Source organism: Bos javanicus, chromosome 5 (genome assembly GCF_032452875.1).
Source record: "Bos javanicus breed banteng chromosome 5, ARS-OSU_banteng_1.0, whole genome shotgun sequence".
NCBI classification, from domain to species: Eukaryota; Metazoa; Chordata; class Mammalia; order Artiodactyla; family Bovidae; genus Bos; species Bos javanicus.
This window is the reverse complement of record NC_083872.1, coordinates 48,249,360-48,264,522: the sequence shown is the minus strand read 5'-3', so window position 1 is coordinate 48,264,522 and position 15,163 is coordinate 48,249,360. Positions and strand designations below refer to the sequence as shown.

The window sequence follows — 15,163 nt, the reverse complement described above, 5'->3', positions numbered from 1 at the left end:
CAAGAGCGGTAGGGGACACTAAAAATAAGCACACGATGTTTCTAAGCAATATTAAACAGAGCAAAATATAAACAAAAACTTGACATTTTTAAGTAGGAGATCCCAAATATATTATCCTCTCATCCTTCATTAGTAGGGAAATCAAGAGAAAATGAATTTATAATTCTGTGCATTGGGGTCAAAGTATATTGCAGTGTTCACTGTTACATCATGGGCTGTGAATGACAGGTTCATCATCTTAGGTGGTCTGTTAAAGCTTTGATTCAGTCTCTATTCTTGGGGTTGTAGGGAAGATAAGGCAAACAAAAACACAGTCACTGCATATGAGAAATGTGTAATCTAGTTCAGAGGTTCTTAGCCTTGGCTGCATATTGGAATCAACTGCAGATACTATTAATATAATTATGTAAATCCAGTTGTATATATTAATATATGCAGTTGACCCTTGAATAACATGGGTTTTAACTGTGATGGTCAACTTAAATGGGGATTTTTTTTTCACTAACTACTACAGTACCACAGGATCCATAGTTGGTTTAATTGGTGGATGCAAAATCACAGATATGGAGTGAGGACCAACTATAGGACTTGAGTATCTAAGGCAAATCCTGGAATCAGCCCACCTCGGATACTGAAAAACAGACAACTATAAATGTGTGTACATCCTGAACCCTACCCAGTGCTGTATGCTGGAGCCAGCCCTTGTGAGGCAGTTGTATCTCTTCCAGACTCTATATTTAGTGATGTCAAGTAGGTGACTTGAAATCCATTTTGGTGGGAGTAGTTACACCATGAAAATTGATATATACTACAAGTCAGGACTTTATTTTATGGGAGAGGCAAGTTGTTGAACTTTTACCTGCATACCACTGGCCCCCACCCTTCAGCGATACTGATTATTTGGTCTGGAAACACACGCATTAGTATTTTATGAACTCCTCAAGTGAGTAACGTAGAGCCATGGATGAAGATACCCAGTGAACACATTTGAGAAGACATTTGAATATTTGTTGAGCAAATGAATGCGCAATGAGAGTCTATATGAGGCACAGCGTGATACAGATGAATGAGTGGGATGCCCTGTGTCGCCTAAGGGGGATGATCCTTGGAAGAATTTTGATCTTGTTATTGTTGAGTTGCAGAAGGGAAAATGAAGACATAGATTATTCTTTAGGGAAAGAATAGAAGATGTTTTAGATGAGATGAATGGCATATTCAAAAGTAAAGAGGCAGAGACAGGTAAATCACTGGTGGAGGTTATCCACATGGCTGAAACTGATTACAAATTGGGCAATAATACACCAAGAAATGATGTAAGTGACATCAGACATTTTTGTCCCAAAAGAATCAGGAATATCAAAGAAATCACAGATGGATTGGGTTGGTCCTCACTGATCAGTCTTGCTGTCTTACAGACCATGTTCCAGATTTGCCCTTGAAAAGAGAGTTTAGACTCAGAAAAAAAGAACATGGGCTCACTGGGCTTCCTAATCTATATTGTCTTAAGGACACAGTGATGAATTATATAAACATGGGGACTACACGGAAGTTTGTGGAGGATAATGTAAATTTTACAGCACATTCAAAAGAATCTCTTTCTTTTCCATCTGTTTCTGTCAAAATACCCTCCTGGATGGCTTTAACATGTGGCAGTCTGGATTAACTCAGGCTTGTATCCTTTCTATCCACACTACTTTGAGGGGTTACATTCAGATCCTGTTTTGAGGTCACAAAAATTTTAGGACAATTAAATATTTTACATCCAAGAAAAGAACTCAGCAGTGTATAAGGTGGCCTAGGTTTTGCTTTCTGGCCCTGTCAATGGATGAATTAATCTCTCTAGTCCCTATATATCCATCTATGAACTGGGAAAATAACAGTGCATCTTCATGTACTCCAAAAGACATTTTAAGAGTTGTATAAATTCCAGGGAATATTATTACATTCTGACTTATTTTTGGATGCTTGGCTTTTCATTTCTAGAGATTTGTATTCTCAAAAATATCCAATGTCTAATTAGTTCAAAACTACTATCTTTTTTTACCTTAAGTGTTTTCACTGCATCTTTTTAAAATAAAGGATTTTTTTAACAAAGGGAAAATTTTATGGTGATTTCTACATATTATCATTAGGACTAAAGCACTTGCCTTGAATGTAATTCCATGTGTATGGAGTTACAAAGACTGTCATCTACAGTATCTAATGCCATCAAATGCTTGTTGTCATTGTTCAGTCACTAAGTCATGTCCAAGTCTTTGCGACCCCATGGACTGCAGCATGGCAGGCTTCCCTGTCCTTCACTATCTCCTGGAGTTTGCTCAAACTCAAGTGCATTGAGTTGGTGATGCCATCCAACCATCTCATCTGCTGTCACCCCCTTCTCCTCCTGCCCTCACTTTTTCCCAACATCAGGGTCTTTTCCAATGAGTCAGCCCTTCACATTAGGTAGCCAAAGCATTGGAGCTTCAGCTTCAGCATCAGTCCTTCCAATGAATATTCGGGGTTGATTTCTTTTAGGATTGAGTGGTTTGATCTTCTTTCAGTCTAAGGGACTCTCAAGAGTCTTCTCAAGCCACAGTTCAAAAGCATCAATTCTTTGGCGCTCAGCCTTCCTCATGGTCTGACTCTCACATACGTGCGTGACTAGTGGAAAAACCATGGCTTTGACTAGAGGGACCTTTGGTGGAAAAATTATGTCTCTGTTTTTTAATATGCTGACTAGGTTTGTCATAGCTTTTCTTCCAAAGAGCAAACGTCTTTTAATTTCCTGGCTGCAATTACCATCCGCAGTGAGTTTGGAGCCCAAGAAACAAATGTCACTGTTTCTACTTTTTCCTATCTATTTGCCATGAAGTGATGGGACCAGATGCCATGACTTAGTTTTTTTCATGTTGAGTTTTAAGCTTTTTCACTCTCCTCTTTCACTGTCATCAAGACGCTCTTTAGTTCGTCTTCGCTTTCTACCATTAGAGTAGTATTATCTGCATATCTGAGATTGTTGATTTTTTTCCTGGCAATCTTGATTCTAGCTTGTTATTCATCCAGCCCGGCATTTCACATGATGTACTCTGTGTTTCAAGTTAAATAAACAGGCTGACAATATACAGCCTTGTCGTACTCCTTCCCAATTTTGAACCAGTCCGTTGTTTGTGTCCGATTCTAACTGTTGCTTCTTCTTAAATTTCCTCAGAACTTTGGGGATGCAACTTTTTGAAAATGGATTAAAGAAAGTCATAATTCATTCCAAGGAGCCAAATTCAGAATTAGGCTAAATCTCAGAATTTAGATGTGCATATGTGTATATAAGTACATACATCAAGAGAGGAATAAAAATTTAAGGAAAACCATTCTGCAGAGGTGTGCTTGGGAAGTCCACCAGGTGCCATCAGCTGCAAACCTCAATGTGTGTCACGTAACCCTGATGGGAAAGTTAATAACCTTAAAAATCTAAAGGGGAAAATCTCTAATATTTAACATTAAATTTATAAGTTCCAAAACCAGTGAAAACTAAGCTTTCTAGAGAATTCTATATTTTCATTTAAAGTGATAAAGTAAGAAGTTAGCTAATTTCCTAGTTTTTTAGCCATTGATTGCTAAAAAAGCAGTTGATTTCTCAGCCACACAGATTACATTCTCAATTTGAGTAGGAAATTGGTACGTTTTGTTGCTGCTGTTGTTCTTTTTATAAAAGAAACCTTATAAGATATAGGGTTATTATTATTGATAGAGGGGGCTTTGCTTCTCAAGTGTTAATTTTCATAAGAAGAAAAATCTCACTCCATCGCAGAGTTCTAAAAAGATTTTGTTGATTTATTAGCTATCTTATTGTTTCTTGATTTCCGCCTTTTAAAATTTTAAACTGAAATTAGAAGTGAGTCCTTATATATAATTCAGATTTTTTTTTTTCTCACGTGAGCCCTACTCAGAAGGTAAAAACAGCTTTAAACAATCCTAAGTTCTCCTTCCTTTCAACCCAGTTTCCTCATTGTTGTAGCGCCCTGGCAAGCTACACCTCTAGCAATTAAGACAGGTAGAAACCTGCTCCTTTTCAGCTTCCCGGTGAGAGAACTGGAAAGTTTTCAGTTTCTGAGAGACTGGAAACAAAGCTTTCTGTTTCGAAACAGAGCTTTTACCTGCGAGTAACATCATTTGTGGGTGGTGTGTGTTGGGGCAAAGAAATCTAAGCCTTGGTTATCATGGGATTTTCCCCCCCTTAAAAAAAAAAAAAGAAGTTGAATGCTTTTACAGAGACTTCAAGGGCAGTTTTAAGGATGTTTATATTTCAGACAACCTAAACATTGTTTGGAGCAAAATGAGAGATTTCACTTTGGGACAAGCAGGTTGATGAATTGCAGTCAGCATCTTGTTCTCAAAGAAGGCATTTTTACTGGGGGCTTTTAGTCTAGACATACAAAGGAGGAAGGAGGAAAAAGGGAGAGTTCTCTAACACTCATCTTTTACGTGGTATCTTGGCCAGTGCAGTAAATAGTTCATCATAAATCAGACTTGCAAAAAAGAGTCACTCTCTACTCACTCAGGGAGAATAGTGATTTATGCTGCTTAAGTCATAAAGAGTACTGATTTATTTGTTTTCCAGCTTATGCTCTTTCAAGCTGGTGAAACAGTTTGTGGGCCAGTAAATGTTTGGTACCGACTGGCAAAACATAAAGAATTATATCAAAGCCCACCTCGAGTGGGACTGTTTTGTGTATAGGAAATACATTTTTGATTTAACCTCTGACCTCTGACATTGCAAAGGTCAAGGAAAAAGAAGAGATCCAAGTAGAAGGCAGCATTTAACTCTTATAATAAAGTAGCTCAAGGAGATACAGCACATGGGTAGGGCAGAGGAAGCATATCAAAATGATCATCAACTGTAAACATATGAAGTCATTAGCTTAGTTTTAATAAAGGAATATTGGCGAGATGAAGTCAGCTGTTTCTTGGCATGGGATGTCTTACAGAGATGACATAAACATCTAACAGAAGTGAAAGAACATTACTCAGTTTGGGGCACAACATAAAACTCCAAAAGGCAAAATATAGTGTTTCTGAACTTGACAGATTTCCTATAAGAGTTTTTTTTTTTTTTAATATGATTGCCTTTAACTGTGTGGTAAAGCCTGTGGATTAGGCTAAAATTAAATGGCCTTGTCTGTCTGCTTTCCTTTGCATATTGCAGTGCTTTTCCTATGCATTTTGATGTGAGTCATATAAAAAGCTATTATTTATTCAATATGTAAGATTTCTTCTTACTATCCAAACCCAAATTAATATGAATAAATAATAACTGGCTTTAAAACACTGTCTTTCTAAGAAAATCCTTAATGTTTGAATAGAAGTATGTTGGTTTGTCCAAGAAACTTTTTTAACTTTGAAGGAATGTTTGCTGGACACGGAAATGTTTCTATTGAAGAATTATTTAACTTACTGTTATTATTGATATTTTAATAATCATCTTCAAAAGTCCTTGTCTCAGGATAATAAACAATGTTTGGTGCAATAATGATTAAAACTCAGAAATGTTGTTTCCTGGCAACAAATACAAATTATGAACAATTTTATATACATAGAAAACAAAGAGAAAATGTTTCTGCTAATCTGAGCCATCAATAAACACATCCCGAATAAAACCATTAAGCAGCCTTTAATCTATCCATTTTAAAACTACTTTGTAAAAAGAAGAACATTCCTCAATAGTTTTGGAAATGTTGAAATGAATTTCCTTTTCCTGAGTGGTTCCTTCATATAAAAATCTTTTTGCTGCATCTTTAACTATTTTTTAAACATGATATTCCTTCAGTAAGAATTAGAAACTGCCGGACACAGGAGCCTGGAAGGCTACAGTCCGTAGGGGCACAAAGAGCCAGGCACAACTGAAGCAACTTGGGAGATATGCGTGGAAAACTGATGAAGTTTGTGATCCTCAGAAATCATGACTTGCAGGATCCTGAAATCTGCAGTTAATGAGTGTGAAAGTCGCTCAGTCGTATCCGACTCTTGCAATTCCATGGACTATACAGTCCGTGGAATTCTCTAGGCCAGAATACTGGAGTGGGTAGCCTTTCCCTTCTCCAGGGGATCTTCCCGACCCAGGACTCGAACCGGGGTCTCCTCCATTGCAGGCAGATTTTTACCAGCTGAGCCACAAAGGAAGCCCCCCAAATTTGCATTTAGTTTATATATAAAATGAATTGTCTATCTGAAAAATGTGATTCCCTTCTGAAGATATTTTTAAATAGTCTTCCATCCCAGAAAAGAATTTGTAGTATCCCAGAGATGAATGTTACCTCTCTTTGCAGTATTTTCAGGGATGAAACTCTGATCAGAGGCATGCCCAAGACAAACAGCAGTGTGTTAAAATCTAAGATGTCATATTTTGTTTTCTTCGGGAGGCATTCTTTAGTAACAGGTTTTTTTCCCTTTCTTTCACAGCTATCTATCATTGAACTACAGATAAAGAAATAAACACAAAATGAGTGGCTATAATGACTCATCATAGCTCCACACTGTAGTCTTACAGAATTTTTACTCTTTTTTCAAAGTTTTCCCATTTCGTTGTCACATTTTTTTCTCACACCCTGCTGATGGGTATTATCATTATTGTGTGACACAGTGAGAACCAGGCACAAGTTATACACACATTAATGCTAGGGCTGGCGCCCGTGTTCATTGATCTCTAGGATCAACCTTCTTTACCTCAAACATCCTCCAGTAAGACCTTAAAAGGCTCCCCCGGTGGCTCAGTGGTAAAGAATCCACCTGCAATGCAGGAGACGGGTCAATCCGTGAGTCAGGAAGATTCCCTGGAGAAGGAAATGACAACCCACTCCAGTATCTTGCCTGAGAAACCCCATGGACAGAGGAGCCTGGGGGGCTACAGTCCATAGTGTTGAAAAGAGGCAGACACGACTGAGCACCTGAACACACAATAAGATCTTAAAACTGACTTTTATTAAGTTGATGGTAACACATGCAAGGTAGACGCTTGTATATTTTTACATACATAAGACTAAAATTAATAAAAAGATAAGGTACCATAAATATCCCAACTTCTAAAGCATCCTTTTGAAAAACATTTCCACCAGAATGCCTTGCACTTGCCAGATCATAGGGTTTATATAGGTTCCATTGAACATGTTTTTTAAAAATGTGATATAAAGTTTTCCTAGTTGAAGGAAATAATCACTTTCCATGAAGTTAAACAGCCCCAATCCATTTTAAATTAAAATATCTGACCAAGAGATAGAAAATGTCCGGTTTGTGGTCTCATGGGTCACTTAGCTGCAGATGGAACTTGAAAACTTGGTTTCTGGTCTCTGCTGCAGAGGAGGGGAACCCATAATTTTTGTTCTAGCAGGACTGGCTTGAGATATTCACGAACATGAAAAACTCTTGAGTGTGTCATTCCAAGTCCTTAAGGAACTGAACATACTAAGATGACAAAAAGAATGTCACTAAACCGTAACTACTCTCTCTAGAAGACTAGGTATTGTTTGGTTTACTAGCAACATAGCTTAAATTACAGATGCATTTGTAGCCTGTAGCACTTTCTAATAAGAGAGTCACAGAATTCTTTGCAACCATGGGGAAAACAAATAAGGGTTTATTAGGCGACATGGACTTCTGTGACTAGCCCTCCTTACTACACACAAAGAGGGGCATGATGATGACAGCACCCCTATAATTTGCAGGGAGAGTATTTCCATTTCTCAGTTCCATTGAAAATTCGCTGGCCTCCTTTCCACTGCAGATCTTCTGTTTAGTCTGCATCTGAAAATTAAACCCAGAGCTTCGGCTCTTGCCTTAAACCTTCCTCCAGTGCACACCCTCACCCTTGCCTGTGGTGGTAAGACCTATGGTTAAACGCCTAAGACATTGAAAAATTCCGTCCAGCATGAGGGGATCAGGATGTATATTGGGATGTCTTCTTCCTCCTTTTGAATCAGTGAGCAAAAGTGCATCCAAGGGTATATGCCAAATGCATCATGCTGAACAAAATCAAAAGAATGGGGAGAGGTGAGAACTGTCTAGGTTTTAGTGGGGTTTTTCCCCCAAGCGTAATGAAAGCAATGAAAGAGTTACACTTATTAAATTCCTTTTGGGGGAAACAAAAGAAAAACTTTAGGCAAAATGAGTGCAATTTTTCCAGCAGTCATAATAAAAATATAGTTCTCCAACTCTGCCTACTTTCTTCTCCCTCTCTTCAGTTTTCTGCCAAAAAAATCCACGTGTTTCACCCCGTGTGGTGCAGCCTTAGTGGTCTTTGTAAGGTAACTGAGTGGATGGCTGGGGGCTGTTCAGTGTTTAGAGGCCTTAGTGGCTGGTGCTCATAAAAATGTCACTGTGCACTTTCACTTTGAAAAGTCCTTTTATCCTACATTCCTGAAGCGCCATTCCAACAGTAAGCCTCCTTGACCAGACTGCGGCTGCCTGGCTTTCCCACCTCGCCAACTAGCCCCTAATGAGATGTGGAGAGTGCTTGGCGACAGTCTTTCAACGACTCAGTATTGCCTCAGAGCTGCTGTTGGGGGGCTACCCAAGCTCAAAGATCCTTTGGCCATATGTAGCGAACATAATACCTCAAGTTCCAATCTATTGCCTACAGCAAATGGCAGTGTCTTTTAAGTTACTTAGGATTGAATCTCAGGGGTTCCTACCAGCTACTCTGCTGTGAAAATAAGATTCCTGGGGGATGTCAGGACCAGATGCATCTTCCTTTCATCACTGGTTCCTGTCTGTCCACTCTTTGCACCACAGAAGGGCCCTGTGTGAAGTCTGGTCAGCAGCTGAACATGGATTTTCTGACCCCATCCTTTTTTTTTGGCTATACTGGGTGTCCGTTGCTTAGCTCAGGCTTTCTCTACTTGTGGCAAGCATGGGCTCCTCTAGTTGCAGTGTGAGGGCTTCTCATTGTGGCGGCTTCTCTTGTTGCAGAACACTGGCTCTGAGACACACAGGCTTCAGTAGTTATGACACACAGGCTCAGGAGTTGTGAGTCTAGAGCTTGGGCTCAGTAGTTGCTCCGAAGCATGTGGAATCTCCCTGGACTAGGGATTGAACCCATGTACCCTGTATTGGCAGGCGGATTCTTATCCACTCTGCCACCGGGGAAGTCTTCTGACTCCATCATCATGCATCCACAACCCAGATGGTTCTTGAGAAGGAAAGCAAGAACTCTTCTCTCCCAGCCTTACTTTGCAATCTGCTATTGAATCACCTGCCCCAATTCAGTCAATGAACTGTGGATCCAAAAAGAAAAAAAAAAATTGAAGATTTTTCTTCTCTTAATTACACACATACTTTCTGTCACAGCAAAAGGCCAGGTTACTGGAAGGGTGAGAACTGGGGTTTGCAGAGGTGAGAGCTGCCACCTTTCACGTGCACCTCCAACATGATCCCCTTGGCAGCCGTGTCATCCTTTAGAGGTTGGCCAGTCAGGGCTATGCCAAGAAGAGGGAACTCTCCACAGACCAAACACTTGTGAAAACCTTCATCCTGAGCATGTGAGAGCTACATGACCTCCCAAGGTTTGACCCAGTGAGGCTCCCGCCCTCTGGCATCCTGGTTAGAAAGCCAGTACTAGCAGAGGCATTTCAGTGTCCATGGAAATAAAACAACTCTCCGTCTTGTGTTAAGAACCATTAAGTAAAGGAAACAATATGAGGATGAGGGACTGTCATTTTCGGCTGAATTGTGTCTAAGGGATCTAAATAAACCACTTCCATATCAGGAGCTACAAGAGCTCAAATCAAGCAACATTTCTGGGAATGTTTTGAAAAGCTGATCACATCCCATCTACTGCAAGATCTTTGTAAGTTCATGGCCTGAAAATTCAATGTCCTTCTGGATTTGGAAGACCTTTTTCCAGATAGTCTAGAAAAATTGAGCAGTTAGGAATGGAATAATTACAGGTTGATCTGGGGCCCCAGGGGCCTTCCAACTTGACAGCCTTCTGTTAATTTGTTAACCAGGGGAAGAAGCAATCAAATCTATCTGCCAGCTTGTACGCCGTAGTCTGTTTCAGGGTAGTCACCTAAGTCCATACCTCCTGTCCTAATGAGAAATGAGTCCTTTGGGGATGGTTGAAGAGTGTATCTGCCGAACAACTTAAGTGACTTTCTGGAATTTAAATATTAAATGTAAAGACAAGGTCAAAGGGCGGCTGAACATTGGCTCAACTCTTGCGTCCGTCCCCTCCCATCCTCCTTTGTGGCCAGGACTCCATACATGGAGAATCTCAGGATCCTGGCCTGTTGCCTATCAAGAGGTATAAACCTACTGCTTAAATATGTGAAGCCCAGTTTGGGCGTTGGGAGCAGAGGGGAGGTGGCTGCGAACGTTCCACGTTTCCTACATAACCCAAAGCAGACTAAACAAAACCAGTGTGAAATCTCATGACTTGATGCTGCAGTGGTTATATTTTTTAAGCTGTAATCCATTCATTTGTATGTGTGTTTATTCCCAGGATTTACAGCTCCCTCAGTCTTGGGTAGAGGGAAGAGAATGTTTGAAACCTTTGGCAAAGGGTTTGCAATAAGCAGTGGCCTATTAAAGCTCAGGATACAGTGTGTGAGTGCGTGTGCATTCATGTGAGCCTGTGAGTGCCCGTTCATGTGGGCTTTTTTTTTCCCCTCCCTTTTGCTGCTTTTACGCAAAAGCGTCACACATGGTAGCATTTAGGAGTTCCTTCACAGCTGAAGTGCTTCAAACACTAATGAATGGAAGTTTGGTCATATAATGCAGACAAGCTTTAAGGCATGCGTTACTGAATGGTGTACTGTAGTGACCTGGGAAAGGAAGAGAGGTATAAATTGTGTCAGTTAGCCACCCAGACAAAATGAAGCCATGTGGAAAATCAAATCTATTAAAGTATGAAGACTGTTATAAGCTGTTTGAAGCTGGCCGTTCCTAAAGTTTGCTGCAGGAGTAAATGTTTGCTTCTTCTCCCAGATCTTTTTCACATGCCGTCTTATGAGACAGTGTACAGCATTTGATAAAAATCATCCTGTCACTAAGGACGCTTTTATCAGAAATGTTTATTGTCTCCGCTTTACCACCCATGTCCTGAAAGGTACTGCACATTTGTTAAATAAGCAAAAGGAAAGAGAACTTTACAGCTCAAGCCGGCTTGCAGAAACTCCAACAAATTCCAGAGCCATAAGGAATCAAAAAAGGGAAAGAGAAGGGAGAATTAGATTTATGAAGAGAAGGCCCTGCAAAAACATATATATTAGATTTTCTCTGTTTGGTCAGCCCACCATTAAATGTTTGGTTGGTGTGGATTTAGTACTGAGATTGAGCTGTTAATGGCAGACTGTGGTCATTGTCTTACAATGTGCTTTAATAAATACAAGGAGGAAATCCATTTGGAAAGGAAGTGAGTCCTCAGCTCTTGCAGCCCTTTCTCAGGCTCTGCCTTCATGCTGCCTCCCTCATGGTGGTGGTGGCATCTTGGTCACACAGGAGTGCCAACACCCATCTGACTCTGCCCCAAGCCTGGCTGTCCTGGCCCTGCAGCTTTGGGTATATGAGTTCTTGTGCCTTGATTTTCTCACCTGTAGAATGGGAATAATACCAGCCAGTCCCTAAAAGCATCAAGTAAGCACCCTAAGAGCATCAGCTATGATTTCCAATATCTGCAGGACATGTTTCCTTTGTGCCTCAGGAATGGATCCCCTCCACTTGATTTGCTAGTTTTTAAAACTGATGACTGGTGAGCCATCGGGAAAAAATTTATCCGTGTCTTTTTTCCCTCTCGTTGGTGAGTAAGCTCACACGGGCCTGACATTCTCTGGATGGCAGACAATTGAATCTGCTGAGCAGCCGCCATGATGTCAAGCCTTAAGTCAACAGTGGCTAATGACGGCTCTGGGAAAAAACAACACCTTGATTCCTCAATTATGGTTTAAGAAGCCCTGGGAACGAGGGGCTTGCCAGTCATCCGCATCCTCTTTTGAAGCCAGCATAATGTGCTGTAGAAACAGGTCACTTCTGAACCATTTGTCAGAGCAGCCACACAGTGTAACGGTTGTGCCCTTTGTGTGTTCCAGGAGGAGACTGAAGAGACATCCTCACAAGAGTCTGCGGAAGAGGATTAGGGGGCACCAACATTCAATTTCTACCTCAGCAGCAGTTGAATCTTTTGAAGGGAGAAGACACTGCAGTGACCACTTACTCTCTATCGCCATGGTCTTTCCACTTTCATCTGGGGTCGGGGGTGAGGGGGTGGGGCGGGGGCGGGGCGGGGGTGGGGGTGGGAGAAGTCACGTAACCTTAAAAAGGACTATATTAATCACCTTCTTTGTAATCCCTTCACAGTCCCAGGTTTAGTGAGAAACTGCTGTAAACACAGGGGACACAGTTTTAACAATGCAACTTTTAATTACTGTTTTCTTTTTCCTTAACCTACTAATAGTTTGTGGATCTGATAAGCAGGAGTGGGTGGATGAGAAAAAAACCTCTGAATCGGGTTTAGTCAATCACTGCACTGCATCCAAACCAGAAACGTGTCACCCACGTGACACTGGGCATTCCTCCAGGCCAGGCGTGGTGGGAAACACTGGCCACCTCAGACGCCACCCAGCCCGCTCAGTAGTGAAGCTTCTGTGTAGAACACCAAAGATAGGACTAGCTACTACTTCTCTCTTTTTCATATAACCTTGTAGACACTTACTTGATGATTTTTTTTTTAATTTTTACTTTTATTTCTAAATGAGACGAAATGCTGATGTATCCGTTCATCCAGCTTAACAAACCAGAAAAGGTGATGTTCACTTTTCAAAAAGGGAAGTACGCAAACTCTGATTGCCAACTCCTTTATTTATGGATGCCACCGCATATCTGCAGGAGTAATAAATTTACTCACAGCCCTTGTTTTTTTATTTTCAGGAACCCTCATCCGGGTAGAATCTACTTCCTACAGAGCCAAATGCCATTTAGCAATAAATCACACTTGTCAGCCTCAAAGCATTTTTAAGGAACCTAGACAAGTAAAATTATCCTCTTTGTAATTTAATGAAAAGGTACAACAGAATAATGCATGAAGAATTTAACCTGGATTATGAGGTGGGAGGAGCGAAATCCAAATTTCTTTTGCTATAGTTTATACTACAATTTAAAGGACAGAAAGAAAAAGCAGGCTCTCTCTCTCCTCTTTCTCTCTCTTCATTGTTTATCAGTTTCCGTGAAAGACCTAAATACCACTTACCTCAAATGAAGCTTATGTGTTACGTCAAGTAATACGTTTTGACATAGGATGGTTGGATGAGGTGCTTGACCTCAGCTCACCATCTCTTCATTCAAACTGCACTTTTAGCCAGAGATGCAATACAAACCCACTGCTCAATACTACCTCTGAATGTTACAATTAATTTACAGTTTAGTACTTATTACATGCTGCTATACACAAGCAATGCAAGAAAAGAAAACGCCATGGGTAGGTGATACAAATCATCTACGGTTCTTTTTTGTCCACTTATTTACAGTTAAAGAAGCAGTCTCCTTACTGTGTTTCAGCATGGCTATGTATTTTTCTATGGGATTTTTTTTTTATTAAAATTTTACAAATACTTGTTTCAGCTTCTCTGCTAGATTTTCTACAGTAACTTGAATTTTTGTTTTTAACCAAGTCGCTCCTAGGTTCTTAAGGATAATTTTCCTCCATCACACTACACATCACACAAAATTTGACTGTAATGTTTAAATATTACCTTCCAAGTTTGTACCTCACATGAATTGTTTAAGGAAATGGACTAATTGACTTGCAAAGACCTACCTCCAGACTTCAAAAGGAATGAACTTGTTACTTGCAGCCTTCATTTTTGTCAATGTTTGAAATATTTCAGACTGCAGCTAACCCTCATCAAAACTATTTTTGTAAAAGGCTTTTTTGATAGAAAGAAACACGTTTTTACATACTTTTTGCAAATAAAATAAAGCCAACCTTCAAAGAAACTTGAAGCTTTGTAGGTGAGATGCAACAAGCTCAGCTTTTGCATGATGCAATCAAAAATATGTTTTGAAGATTAGTTGACTATGAAAAAATGCTTGACAGATATTTTCATGTATTTTACACAAATGTGATTTTTGTAATATGTCTCAACCAGATTTATTTTAAACGCTTCTTATGTAGAGTTTGTATTCCTTTCTCTCCTAGTGAGTGTGCTGACTTTTTAACATGGTATTATCAACTGGGCCAAGAGGTAGCTTCTCATGACGGCTTGTGTCAGTCTGGCTTTTAGCACTGATGCCAAATGAAATTCAAAACCATCTCTCTTCCAGCCGCTTCAGGGAGGTCGTTTCAAAGACCACGTACCTCTCTGAGACGGGCTCACTGTTGTGAATCACCAAAGGAGCTGTGGAGAGAATTAAAACCCAACAGTACTGTTAACTATGCATTTAATAAGCAAATAAACAGTGGCTCATAAAAATGAAAGTCCCACTCCTTATCTTGGGTTGGGTCTTTTGAAACCTCACTGGCCAGCAACTGAAGCAGTTGCTCATGTTGGCCAAACTCAGAACACACAGCAATTTCCATCTCTGATGAAGTTACTCTCTTATTTCCTATACGTTGTACAATCAAAACACACTACTACCTCTTAAGCCCCAGTATACCTCATTTTTCATACTGAAAAAAAGCTTGTGGCCAATGGAACAGTAAGAACATCATAAAATTTTTATATATATAGTTTATTTTTGTGGGAGATAAATTTTATAGGACTGTTCTTTGCTGTTGTTGGTCTCAGGCTAAATAAGACTGGACATTTAACTTTTCTACCATTTCTGAAGTTAGGTATGTTTCCAGGAGAAAAGTATCAAGACGTTGAACTGCAGTTGACTTTCTCCCTGTTTCTATGAGTGTCTTCTAACTTTGTTCTTCATGTAGAGTTGCTGTCTATGATTGTACTTTGAATCGCTTGCTTGTTGAAAATATTTCTCTAGTGGATTATCACTGTCTGTTCTGCACAATAAACATAACAGCCTCTGTGATCCCCCTGTGTTTTGATTCCTCCTCTTTGTCATGACTCCATTAAATGAGTAATAAAGTTTGGTCAAAACAGGTGAAGGAGAGAGACAGTCACAAGTCATTTTGTTGCACCTCCTACACACTGTGCACCCACACCTCTGCACACACCAGTGTAAAGTTTTCAAGCACAGCTCT

General features: G+C 40.0%; 1 protein-coding gene across 1 annotated transcript in view; it reads left to right on the top strand.

Annotated features, from left to right (window-relative positions):
- The window catches only part of HMGA2 (high mobility group AT-hook 2), a 145,825-nt gene extending 133,612 nt beyond the window's left edge, over positions 1-12,213 (top strand). Inside the window, exon 5 of the mRNA XM_061416579.1 lies at positions 12,054-12,213. Coding sequence (XP_061272563.1) covers positions 12,054-12,101 — 48 coding nt within the window. The 3' untranslated portion in view covers positions 12,102-12,213. The remainder of the gene's footprint in view (positions 1-12,053) is intronic.
- Positions 12,214-15,163: the final 2,950 nt, after the last annotated feature.